The sequence below is a fragment of the Nicotiana tabacum genome, chromosome 9 (assembly GCF_000715075.1).
Source record: "Nicotiana tabacum cultivar K326 chromosome 9, ASM71507v2, whole genome shotgun sequence".
NCBI classification, from domain to species: Eukaryota; Viridiplantae; Streptophyta; class Magnoliopsida; order Solanales; family Solanaceae; genus Nicotiana; species Nicotiana tabacum.
In genome coordinates this window covers 117714043-117727018 of record NC_134088.1, presented here as the reverse complement: position 1 = coordinate 117727018, position 12976 = coordinate 117714043, and the positions used below count along the sequence as shown (strand labels likewise).

The following is a 12976-nucleotide window of genomic DNA, read 5'->3' as shown; positions in this document are numbered from 1 at the left end:
GCATAAGATTTCAGTTCACCTATTAGAGATGCTGATTGCTGAGTACAGAGCAATCTAAAATAGCCATGTCAACCAGACACTTCTGTTTTCCGGATTGTACACTCATCTTTTGCAGAGCATTCAGCAAAGAGGGTAGCTGAGGTCAATTCTCCAAATATATGAAAAGGCTCATGGCTAAATGCTAATAATGCATCAAGTTTCAAAACTCAGCCATCGTCTTCAGTACAAACACTCAAGCCAGAAAAAAAGGTGAAGTGGAATCTAATTTTCAAGTCGACAGTGGATTTCAATAGTATATACCTTGTGCTATTGGTAGATCAAGGAAGCAAATTCTCTTAAATAGAAAGTACCGCTTCTCAGCAAAACAAGTAAATAGATATTAACACAATCCCTCGTGTTTTAAGCAACCTAAATACTAAAACTAAACCCCCTAAAATGAAAAAAAAGAGAGACGAGGACACAATAATGATACCTAATTATTTATCCCCAGCACCAGACCCCAACAATAGGGAAATGAAAGGGCTTTTAGGGGGAATACAGAATAAAAGCTGCAACAATCATTAACAATATTACACTTGGAAAAAAGATACAAAATTCCTGCTGGGGCACAGAATGGTACAGTTGAATACGGCCTGATAGGCCACACAATCAATAGTCGAGCAACTCCAAGCAAAAGCCTTGAATTTGAAAAATGCTGGAGTGAAAGCTTAAACCTGCAACAAGAAGTAAGGTTGAAGCAGAAGCAAACTTGACCACTCTCTGGTCACTTTCTAGTAGGTTAAAACTTAAACGTATCTCCGACAAAGATTAAAAACCTACAAACCATGTCTACCACTCAGAACGAGGTGGTGGGTTTTGTTGGTCAATTAGCTTTTCCTGGATTAGACCCCTTGCTAAGACAGATTTAATAAAATTACATGCAAAGCCTACTATTTCTTGCATATCTGAAATTTGATGAGTTAATCAACAGTATTTATGGTATGTTTTGGGGTTAGACAATGTATTGACTTTGAAGATTTCAGCAGGGAGATACAAATTTGAATGGTCTTCTTTCTTTTCCTTAAGATTCTCAAGAAAGCAAAATAGGAGAGTTAACTTTTAAACAAGTAACCAAAATCTGCCAATTAGTTCCAACTTGACTAAATATACGGGTCAAGAATAAGGATCTATATTATTTATAACCATTCTCGTATTACTAATAACCACAGATTGCCATGCCAAGACAGCATCTTTTCACACTTCCCTCAGAATTCTTGATTAAAATTTAAACATATCTAATGCATTTGAAAGCTTTCATAAACTTCCATTTACTGAGAAAGGAGGAGGTTTGTTATTTCTATCACGTGCTTTGCAGAACTGTACAGCCCCATGAGGTATGTATAGTACTCATTGTTTATGGAAAACCAGATCTCTATGCCTATTTATAAAGTTACAGAGATGTTCCTACGACTTGATTAATCATAAATTTAAGTCGACCTTGACGAATGCATACCATGTTCTCCTTGGTCCCAAAGGTTGCAGACATGGCATTATATAAAACATGTTGAAGCCCAAGCATCATTCTGCACCAGAATCTTTCACCAACCACTGAATTAAGGATCAAAATATAATAGTCATGTAGAACCATCACCAGAAGTCATTGATTGCCCTAGAGCTGTCCTCGCTCTAAGCTGCACAAAGAGTTCAAACAAAATTTAAATGACAAGCAAACGAATAATCTAAACATAGTTTAATCCGAATAATTGCATTGACCTTTACATCAAGGCAAGGATCATTGACCATATTTTTCAACTGGGAAACTATGCCGGCATTCCGTAGTTTCATCACCCAGCCAGATGCACCAGAACTGCTTGGAGAAGTAAGGTTCACTAGAGTCCAAACTGCAGCTGTACGTAACCGGCTATCATCACTATGTAAAAACTTGAACATAATTGATTCAGAATCATTAGCTAACGGTGGAAAGAGCTCTTGCATAACGGCTTCCTTGTGCACTTCATTTCCAGATGCCACATTTGTAAAGACGTACATACCCTAGAGAGAGAGAGAGAGAGAGAGAGAGAGAGAGAGATGTTCAGAACCCATAATTAATTGGACATTATTCGCGAAGCATCAGTTAAGTAATCTGTTGATAAAGAAAACTAGCAATGGAACTTATCAGAAAAGAAAACAAGCATCGTTACCTGTGTAAGCAGAATTGAGAAATAAAACATTTGTTGCTTGAAATGCCTAATCTTCTTCTTCCATAAAGAAAGTACTCGTGTGAAGTTCATTCTCACACACAAAATAAGCAATTTGTTTCTATTTTTGGTGACTATTTTACAGCATTCTATTCAACCAAAGATGATCTGACAGCAAACAGTGGTAGAGATTGTAATTTTGCATCAAGAGATACATGCCAAGGTGCGTGAAGACCAAATCAACCTTAATCTATAACTTGATGCAATTACTGCTATTTCAAAGCCATCCACAATTACAACATTTCTCTAGCAAACACACATCTGCACTTGGACAACCGAGCTTTCGGAAGCATGATTATCTTAAATTCTTCGCCTATAAGGCAACAAAAAAATAGTACAGTCCCCTGTATGGATTTATGCACATTAGCACAATTTTTGTTCATCCCCAAAAGAAAAAAAAAATATTTAGCCACCTAAAGATATCACCTCCACCACTAGTGATATCTATTTTATTATATACTACATAAGGAACAGATCTTTTTGCCAGTATCGCCATCACAACCTGATACACATTTAATATCGGCCTCCCCAAGTATTAACATATTAATCAAATCCTTACAGTTCATCATCTGCACAAACAATTATGAAAATCTTTCCTATAAAAAAATAATAATGATGATCTGGCAGAATGACCAGAAAATTTTCAGCAGCTTGCTTAGAACCTGATTTACTTCTAGTCGTTAAGCATATATGTTGCGCAGACTCTTCAAAACAGCTGCCACACCCGTGTCGGATCCTCCAAAATGCACTACTTTTGGAGGATCCGACACGCACCAATCAACATTTTTGGAGAGTCCGAGCAACATAGTTAAGCATACATTTAAGGATTGACACATCAACATTTTACAAAGAGCAGAAGTTTTTACCTGAATGAGGACTTGAGCTTTTGAAGCACTCTGCAGTTGCTGTCCCACAGCATGCAGCAGAAGAGCGTCCTCAGCAAAGATGTGCTGGATAGAATCTAGAGGCCCATCAACAAGATTACGAACCAAAGCTAGAGCTTGCTCTTGAACAGAAGCCTCAGGATCTGCAACCCAAAAGTGTTAACATCTAATGAAGATCTCTCTGTACAACCATACATTTGCCAGGTACCAGATAATAGCAGAAAAATTACCACAGATCAGGCTTCTCAGAGTCAACTGTGTGAGCTCTGATAGAATTTCCTCTTTACACTTGTTGTTCACAAGGAATGTCAGGTTCCTTAAAGCACACACGGCTTTTACCCTAATAGTTGAATCCATTGACTTCGAAAGCTGAACAAGCTGCTTCACACCTCCACACTGCATAAACATTGTCTTATGTGCCAAAAAATCAATCGCTATGTTGCTGATGGCATCAAGGGCAGAAACCTGCTAGTAGAGGATTGAAGAGCATATTATGAAATTCTCAATAGCTCAACCTAAGAAAAATTAGGACCACTAGTGCAAAAGAGCTTTTCAAGTCATCAGATGCAGCATCTCTTTGAACAGTTGAAACAAAAACAACGAAAAGGGTGCATGTATATAACATCTTACAATAATCTCAGTAAACATGGCTTTCATAGATCCTCTAAAGTATTAACTGAATACAATTGACAACTCTCTGCAAAATTTTAAGGAGCACACTTCAGCTAAGCCTGTGACAAAGTTGGCATTGAGTTGTAAATTAAATGCTTTAAACACCACTTTACAAGTGTTATCGTGGTGCCCGAGAGAATATCCTAACTAATTGTGAGTTTCTTGCGTGTCTTACTCACATGTAGCACTCCTATGTTAACTGGTCTAAAAAAGAGGAAGAAAAACTCCCCCACCCCATCCCACCTTCCCAATCCTGCAAGCAAGGACTTGGAGGGTGCGAGTTGTTAATATTCTATTACTACAACAAAAACACACATTTCAATCCCAAACTAGCTGGAATCAACTACATAAATCTTTTATATTCATTCCGCTCCATTTGGATCATTTCATTCTAGTACTCAGGACACACTGGGGTTCCTCCAAAATTAGATATTCTCCAAATCCCACACTTCACCCCATACTAACATACAAATCTGCAATCAAACTTAAAGAACTCTTCGTGATCACAGGACCTCAACTACTAAACCTTATCATAACTAATTAGTATGACCTATTAGTCACTAAAACCAAGAGCGCTATATAATTAACATTGCTGTCACAAGGTCAGAATCTTCTAAGCTTCACTTTATTAATGCACCAATGCCCATCCCAGCCTAACACGAACATACAATTTCAAACCAATCAACACAACTTCTATAATGGATAATGCTCAACGACATATAGGACATGAAAGCCAGCAGTCATGCATCAGTGATGGTGCCAAAGTTGCAAAAACAGACTCATATGAGAACACAAGCAAAAAAAAAAAAAAAAAAAAATTACCTGGACAAAGGTCAAATCATCAACTAAAAGCCGAACCAAGGGAACAACAAAGCTTTCATTCATAAATAGACCTGTGCTAAGATTCTGAGAAGTAGTTTGTCAGCAAAGATCATTACATGAATAGCCATTATTAAAAATTAATTTTGGCTATTATTAATACCACAAACCTTGACTGAGCGAGAAACATTTTTCAAACATATACATGCTGCAGCACGCACTTCACCACTGTCGTGACTCAGGGCATCACCTACAAGCTTCATAGCCTGCATCAATAAATAGATGTAACTATCAAAAATTTGGCGTATGTCCTCCACATCACTCAAAGGTTCCTAAATAGAAAGGCCTCCAGACTTAATTATGACACACTTCAGATCAGCATGCCTCAGTCATTAACACAACTAAGCATAGTATCAAACATCTTCAGCGTGTTCTGCTTGTTAAAGCACTGTCTGGTTCTCCATTAATGTGTCTGCTGTTTTTTTTTCTAACAAAACTTCTAGCAACCTCAACTGTTAATGCAATTAAGTTTAATTTGGACACATCCTGAGCATGTTTCATCTGCAGCAGCACATCCTAGTTCTCGACCATGTTTGTCTGCTAGTCAATTCCAGTCTAGTATTTGATGAGAAAGATGTTTCTGCTTTGACTTGAGGTGATGTTGCTGAGGGAAGTGAAGTGACGCGGACTTGTATGGTTTGAGCGAAAATAAAAGCTCCAATAAATAGAAGAAGGAGTAGCAACTTCTACTTCATCAAAACAGACTCTGGTAGATAAAAAATATGAAAATGGAGGAAGAGGGCAAAGGCAATTATAAGATATTGATGGATATGATCAATCTTGAGAAGGAAGAGGATTAATTCCTATTTCTTTTGTTGTGTAAAGACTTGATTTTTGAGCATTAATTCGCATTTGTCCACCTTTTAACATAAAAAATATATTGGTGACCTTTGTCTGCATTGACTCTATGCTTATATTATGTTTACTCGACTTTGTAACCTAATATAAGTGGTTATTTAATGGTATGAATACTTATTTTGTGCATGACGGTGATTCTTCTGTGTATGTTTGCAAAAATATGCACTTCACTTCAATGAGGTGCGCACTTCCTTTCTCGCTTGCAGTCCGGTTACTTTGCGCTTTTTGCATCTCAAAACACTTCTTTATTGTCCTACCTTGTACCAAAACCAGGCTCATCATTTAACTTTAGCTATTTACAAAGAATATTTTATACAAGACTGATGATCCGAGCTCAAATTCAATCCATAGTTTCAATCAACTGCCAAGCTTATGAGACGAGCTCAAGCCTATCATATATGTGTTCAAGCATGCAACTTGAGCTCAAATCTAACCAACACTTCAATTCAAGTTCAATGATTTGAGCAAAGTGAACAGTTAAGGATTCAGATACATGTGATTCAGTTGCAGCTCAAATACAAAAAATTAAATGAAAGTTATGCCACTTACTTTTACAAAATGTAGAATTAACATACTCATTTCAACTGAATCTATCAGCATTTATCATTTAAAAGCTTAGTTCTACAGAATTATACAAGGCCCAAGTGCAGAAATCAGAATTAATTTTTTTCCCTTGCAGCCTCACTGCCACACAATGACAATATACACGACGAAACAAGTCTTTATGCATTGTGAAGCAACTGACCTCTAATGACAGAAGCCGATCCCTGCACCGTTCCAGTCTGGAGCACATGTTAGCCAATGCAATAAGTATACCCTCTAAACGTCTCGACTGTATTGGACCTCTTCGCAGGTGGTTGACAAGCTTATCAATAACATTTGCCTCGAATGCTAACAATTGCAAATCCTCCCTTTCTGCAATTAAACTAGACAAGGCAAAAGGAGCTTCGGCTCCAACTTGATCATCCTCAAGAAGCTCAAGTAGTATTAATATCAATTTTGTTTTGATTCGTAAATTTTGAAGGCAAGAAGGAGCAGAGTTCTTTATGACAATCAAGCATATGCAAGCAAGCAGTCTTGTCCGGGCACTTTTATCCTTGGTCAATTCAGTAATAGTCTCCAATGCTCCTCCATTTTCAGGTTCCGTGAACTTTGAAACGACATCAGGATTTTCCTTAAGGATAGTGGCAACAGACTCTAGACTAGCATCTGTTTGAGTTACAGACCCTCCAAGCATGTATGTGAGTTTCTTTAAAACCCCAGAATCGCTTAATGCCTTCTGCTCAAAACTTGTCTGGCAAGAATGTGTAATGATACTTGCACCAAGTCCAGTCACATTCTCATTTTCACTATTCAATAGCGACCAGATAAATGTCATATTATTCCCCTGCAGAAAATCATACCTTGGGGCTAACTTTGACTGATAAATAAACTTAAGGGAACGAGCAGCAGCATCCACTACCTGCATCAGATCTCAGTTCATCAATGATAAGCACAGAGATAATGGCAATCATGTGTACTCGTAAAAAAATGATTATGGGACATATCAGTCAAAAGGTAAGGCCGATGTGATCGTCTGAAGAACAGTAAAACAACTACTTGCTCTACTCTTCCCCTTAATTACTTTCAACTTATTTTAAAATCAAGCAAAGAGGGAAAAGAAAAAATATAAAGAATCAAACTTTTACATTTTCTAAGTTATAAATTTTCAGTACAGATTCTAAAAATTAACGAAGAAATCTATTTCACCTAATTTTTTAAAGATTTTTATCTGAAAATTAGAGGTAAGCGCGGAAAAAGGCTGAATATTCGAAATTAAGATACAACTCTGGTACTACAAACAGAAGAATTAAGCAAATATAAGATTTTAAAAATCTAGCATTGAATGTTGAAAGAAATTATACATCTATAATTTGCTTCATAATAGAGCCAAAACGCAAACAAAAAAAGAGTAAAAAAAGCAACAAAAAAAATTGAAATTTGAAAATTACCTTATCATTAGGATAAGAAATAAGGCGAAGAAGAAGAGGAAAAGCACCGGCATCTAAAACAGCTTTAACGCCGTCATCAAAGCCACACGCAAAGCTACCGATAGCAGCAGCCGATTGAATAATAAGCGAATCGTTGAGTTCCACGTCATCATCGGCACATGAAGAACCAGCCGTGCCGGCGGAGGAAGAGGAGGAAGAGAGGATAGAGGTAATTAAAGGAACGGCGCCGAGTTTGAGGAAACAAAGCTTCTTCGTACGGTTACCGATGATTTGATTTTTGAGGTCGCGAAGGGCTTTGAGCTTTGTATCGGTGGAGGAAGAGCTCAGTTTTCCGATTAGATCCTCGCGACGGCTGTGAGTCGGAGGCGGCGGCGCCGATGATGCTGAAGCCGGCATGGTTGAGGGCAAATCGGGAATTTCATATGCGGATGCGACCAACCGATTGTGCAAAAGAGAAAGCGAGAACGGAGAACTGGCGAACAAATAGTGTGTGTGGGCGCGCGCGCGTGTGCGTGCGCCTTTTTTGTGTCAGAAAAGTGTGATATTTTAGACGTTTATTTTCAAATTTTTTAATCCATTTTAGTTAATGTTAAGTTAGTAGAAATATGAAATAGGACTTTTCAATATTACAATAAAACACTTTGATTTTAGTGAGGAGACATGATAAGGAAAGAAATTTTTTCAAGTGATAATCCAATAGGGAATACTTATTCGCATATGGTGTAATAATTAATTGGTATATATTTTTATCTCATGACTGGAATTTTGATCTATGTATTGTGTAGATAGAAAATTCTCCTTTTCTTTTCAATCATACCGCACAAAAATATTAATAATTTATAACCGTAAGATAAAATTTTAATTAGTTTTATATTACCAATGAAATAACTTAATATATAAATTGACTTCTGGAGATTTAGATCATTAATCTTACTGCACACAAGCAATTATTTTCATTTCTATTACCAATGAAATAACTTAATATATAAATTGACTTCTGGAGATTTAAATCATTAATCTTACTGCACACAAGCAATTATTTCCATAAGAAATGATTGATCGGTGAAATCAAAACAGATTAAAAACTTAATATAACGACCCGGACGGTCGTTTCGAGAGTTATAGCCCCGGTTCCCCCATTTCTGTTTCTTTTTATGTAATTCAGCTATATTGTGTTATATCGGGTTAGTTGGTTCAAGTCCGGAGTGGTTTCGGAGTAAATTGAGACACTTGGTCTCTTTGGGATAAGCTTAAGTTGGAAAAGTCAACCGGATGTTGACTTATGTATAAACGGTCTCGAATTCAAATTTTGATGATTCCGTTAGCTCTGTTAGGTGATTTTGGACTTAGGAGCGCGTCCGGAATGTGATTTAGAGGTGCGAAGTAGAATTAGGCTTGAATTGGCGAAACTTGGAAATTTGGCGATTTTGGTCGGCAGTGAAATATTTGATATTAGGGTCGGAATAGATTTTCGGAAATTGAAGTAGGTTCGTGGTGTCATTTGTGACGTGTGTGTAAAATTTGAGGTCATTCGGACATGATTTAGTAGGTTTCGGCGTCATTTGGTGTTTTGATATTGTTTGAGTGATTCGAAGGCTCGACTAAGTTTTCATGTTGTTATATGACTTGTTGGTATGGTTGGTTGAGGTCCCGAGGGGCTCGGGGTGATTTCGCGTTGTTAACCGATTGTTTGAAGTTGAAAAAATGCAGTTGAAGCTACTCCTACTGGTATTTCCGCACATGCGGATGGGGAGCCGCAGGTGCGAGGTCGTAGGCGCGTGTGGGAGTTCGCAGGTGCAAACAATGTTGAGGTAGGCTGGGTCCGCAGGTGCGCAGGTGAGGTCGCATCTGCGAGTCCGCAGATGCGGATAGGTGCCCGCAAAAGCGGAAGTGAGGAGGTTAGGCAGTGGCCGCAGGTGCGAGGTCTTTTCTGCACCTGCGTAGTCGCAGATGCGGATATAGAACGCATGTGCGAAGTTGGGGGTTTTAATGATTTTCCGCAGGTGCGGAGGTTCTTGCGCAGATGCGGCACCACAGGTGCGCATATTTAGCCACAGGTGCGAAAGACCTGGGCAGAAACTATAAATAGAACACTTCACGAATTTTGGTTCATTTCCACCATTTTTAAGTCGATTTTTTGAGATTTTGGAGTGATTTTGAAGGGAGATTCAAGGGTTTTCAGTGAGGTAAGTTGCTTGGTCTCTAATACTCCTATCTATAGCATTTTCCCATTGTATTATCATCTAATTAGTGGAATTTAGGGGTGAAAATAGGGGGTTAGGGCTTGAGATTTTATAAAGTTTAATTTAAGGATTTGAGGGACCAAATGATATCGGATTTTGATAAATTTCATATGTATGGACTCGTGAGTGAATGAGTTTTCTAGTTTTGTGACTTTGTCGGATTTCGAGACGTGGGCCCGGGGCAGGGTTTGAGTGAATTTCGGGATTTGGCCCATAATTTAGTTGTAGGATTCATTCTTTAGCTCATATTGATTGTATTTTATTGCTTGTGGCTAGATTCGGGTCATTTAGAGGCCGGTTCGAGAGGAAAGGGCATTTCGGAGTAAGAGTTCTACACTGTTGAGGTAAGTAACAGTTTTAAATCTGGTCTTGAGGGTATGAAACCCGGAGTTTGATATAATGTGACTGTTTGGAGGTGGCACCCATGCTAGGTGACAGGCGTGTGGGTGTACGCCGTGAGGGATTGAGACTTGGTCCGTCCCAAGAGACTGTGAAGTCTAATAGCCTTTATTTGTGTTTATATGCATTCCTGTCTACAAGAACTTGACTGCCTTTCATGTTAGAAATCATGCTTAGGCTATATTCCTGCTCATGGTAGTTATATTGAGTCATAGTGATTCTTGTACATATTTACCTCAGTCTATGTTATTTTCTCGTATGATATACTGTAACACTTTGATTTGGGCTATTTTTCCTTTCTTTATTGAGAGCTATGAGACTAGAGAGGTTCATGGCTGAGTAAGGCTGAGGGCTTGTTTGTGAGATATTATACTACAACATGTGAGTTGTCTGTGCAACACGTGAGTTATCCGTGCGGATCCTTATATTATCCTATAGCACGTGAGTTGTTCGTGCAGCACGTGAGTTGTTTGTGCGGATCTAAATATTTATACTATGGCACGTGAGTTGTCCGTGCAGATTATAGCGCTTGGGCTGTAGGAGCCCCTCATGAGTCTGAACACCCCCAGTGAGCGCATGCACCTATTGAGAGTTTGTAATGAGGGCTGAGAGCCGAGATTGTGAGTTGTTGAGATGGGTTGAGTGACTGTTGCCTCGAGAGGCTGTACTTGCTTTTATTTATTATTGCATTTAGTTGTTATCTGTTGTTGTTGTGAAATTTCTGAAAAATTCATATCTGTTTTACATGACCGCGAACTGATTTGACTTATACCACAGGGTTTGAAAGCATGTACTCTTTAGTGAAAACTTTTGAAATGAACTGTACTGTATAGTTCGTCACTGTTTCTCAGCTCCTTTTTTATTTCTGTTACTTGCTAAGTTGGTTGTACTCATGCTACACCCTGCACTTCACGTGCAGATCCAGGTGTATTTGATCACGGAGGTCTTTAAGTTCAGGCGCGATCAAGTACCGGAGACTACGAAGTAGCTGCCGGCGTCCGCAGGACCTTGTCTCTCCTTCAATATTTCTTTCTGTCTTGTATTGATACTTAGACACTGGTTGTATTAGTTTGGTTTTCTAGATGCTCATGACTTAGTGACACCCCGATGTCAGGCTATTTTTTCGCACTTGTGTTTTATTTGGGTTTTACCCCGTATTTATGAGAAACTCCGATTATTTTAAATGTCTTAATTCTTTTCTGTTAAATTTGGAAAGTGTTTTGGAAAGGTCGGCTTGCCTAGTACCACGATAAGCTCCATCACGACGGGTTAGGTTTTGGATCGTGATAAGTTGGTATCAGATCCTAGGTTATATAAGTCTCACAAGTCATGAGCGGGTTTAGCAGAATCTTGCGGATCGGTACGAAGACGTCTCTACTTATCTTCGAGAGGCTGCAGAACCCTTAGGAAAATTTCACATTCTTGGATTCTTGTCGTGCAAACCTGTCTATTCTGGTAACTAAACACCTGTTATTTTATTCTCTCACAGATAGTGAGGGCTCGTGCTACCGGTCAGGAGGGCCAGCCACCAGTACCACCAGCCAAGGCCGCAGTAGAGGCCGTGGTAGGGGCAAATGTATAGCTCATACAACAGCTGGGGCAGTACCTGCAGATCCACCAGTTGCCCTAGATCAGGACCAGATTCCAGTTGTTGATGCACAAGCTCAGGCACCACCTGTGCCTATCGTGATTCCAGGCCTCCATGAGGCCCTAGCTCAGATTCTAACAGCGTGTACCGGTCTTGCTCAGGCGGTCTCTATCTCGACGGCCACAACCACTTCTCAGGCCGGGGAAGGCACTCAGACTCCCGTCGCTCGTACACCCGAGCAGGTTGTTCAGGAACTCCAGACGTTGGAGGCACCACCAGCCCAGCCGGTTGCAACTGCTCAAAACTATGTGGTTTCTATTATGCCTGAGGATGATCAATGTAGGTTGGAGAGGTTTGGGAGACTCCAGCCTCCACCTTTCAGTGGCACAGAGAGAGAGGATGCCCAGGATTTCTTGGACAGATGTCAGAGGATACTCCGTACAGCTGGTATTCTGGAGACTCATGGGGTCTCATTCACTACTTTTTAATTTCCCGGGGCTGCACTCAGGTGGTGGGAGACTTACGAGTGGCGTAGACCTGTTGGCACAACACCTGTTACTTGGCAGCAGTTCTTTGTGATCTTTTTGGAGAAGTTCGTGCCTCAGTCCCGCAGAGAGGAGCTGCGCAAACAGTTTGAGCAGCCTTGCTAGGGTGATATGTCTGTGACGCAGTATGAGATGTGATTCTCGTAGTTGGCCCGTCATGCTATCTGGTTGGTTCCCACATACCGGGAGAGGATCATGAGGTTTATAAATGGCCTCATTTTTTAGCTACGGTTGCTTATGACCAGAGAGAGGGTGTCTGGTGCTACCTTTGATGAGGTTGTCGACATTGCTCGGCAGATTGAGATGGTTCGCGATCAGGAGAGGGTTGAGAGAGAGGCTAAGAGGCCTCGTGGTCAGGGTGGATTCAGCGGTGCTCCTTCTGGGGGTCAGTTCCAGCACGGTAGAGGTCGTCATTTCAGACATGCTCAGTCAGCTCGGCCATTTCACCATGGTGCATCATCTGGCCATGGTTCTCACAGTCATCAGCAGGGCCAGTCATTATTCAGTGTACTACCAGTGTAGAGTTCTCATCATGCCCCGCCCGCTCAGGTATTCTCGGGTAGTTCTTTTGCGCATCAGGAGCAGCGGTTTCGTGGGGGGGGGGAGGGGTTGTTTCGAGTGTAGAGATTTTGGTCACATTATGAGAGATTGTCCTAGGCTATTGGGTGGGACTCCACAAC

General features: G+C 40.0%; 1 protein-coding gene across 2 annotated transcripts; it reads right to left on the bottom strand.

Annotated features, from left to right (window-relative positions):
- Positions 1–317: 317 nt before the first annotated feature.
- LOC107832234 (uncharacterized) lies at positions 318–8039 on the bottom strand. Of its 2 annotated transcripts, none has more exons than XM_016660061.2 (9): positions 7522–8039; positions 6276–6992; positions 4783–4878; positions 4616–4699; positions 3352–3586; positions 3104–3264; positions 1759–2031; positions 1493–1670; positions 318–713 (listed from the first exon to the last, which is right to left on the bottom strand). In XM_016660061.2, exons 1-8 carry the CDS (start codon positions 7915–7917, stop codon positions 1614–1616), a joined length of 2019 nt encoding a protein of 672 aa, XP_016515547.1. In that variant the 5' UTR covers positions 7918–8039; the 3' UTR covers positions 318–713; positions 1493–1613. The 2 variants fall into 2 exon arrangements, with proteins under 2 accessions (XP_016515547.1, XP_016515540.1); XM_016660054.2 differs by having other exon boundaries at positions 1753–2031; positions 7522–8036.
- Positions 8040–12976: the final 4937 nt, after the last annotated feature.

Bases quoted from the DNA above. Each gene is read 5' to 3' on its own strand.
- LOC107832234 (XM_016660054.2), bottom strand. From the start codon at position 7,917: ATGCCGGCTTCAGCATCATCGGCGCCGCCGCCTCCGACTCACAGCCGT. The intron at 4,879-6,275 runs GTCAGTTGCTTC...TTATTGATGCAG, and splicing joins ATCGGCTTCTGTCATTAGAG to GCTATGAAGCTTGTAGGTGA. The intron at 3,265-3,351 runs GTAATTTTTCTG...TTTGGGTTGCAG, and splicing joins TCTGAGAAGCCTGATCTGTG to ATCCTGAGGCTTCTGTTCAA.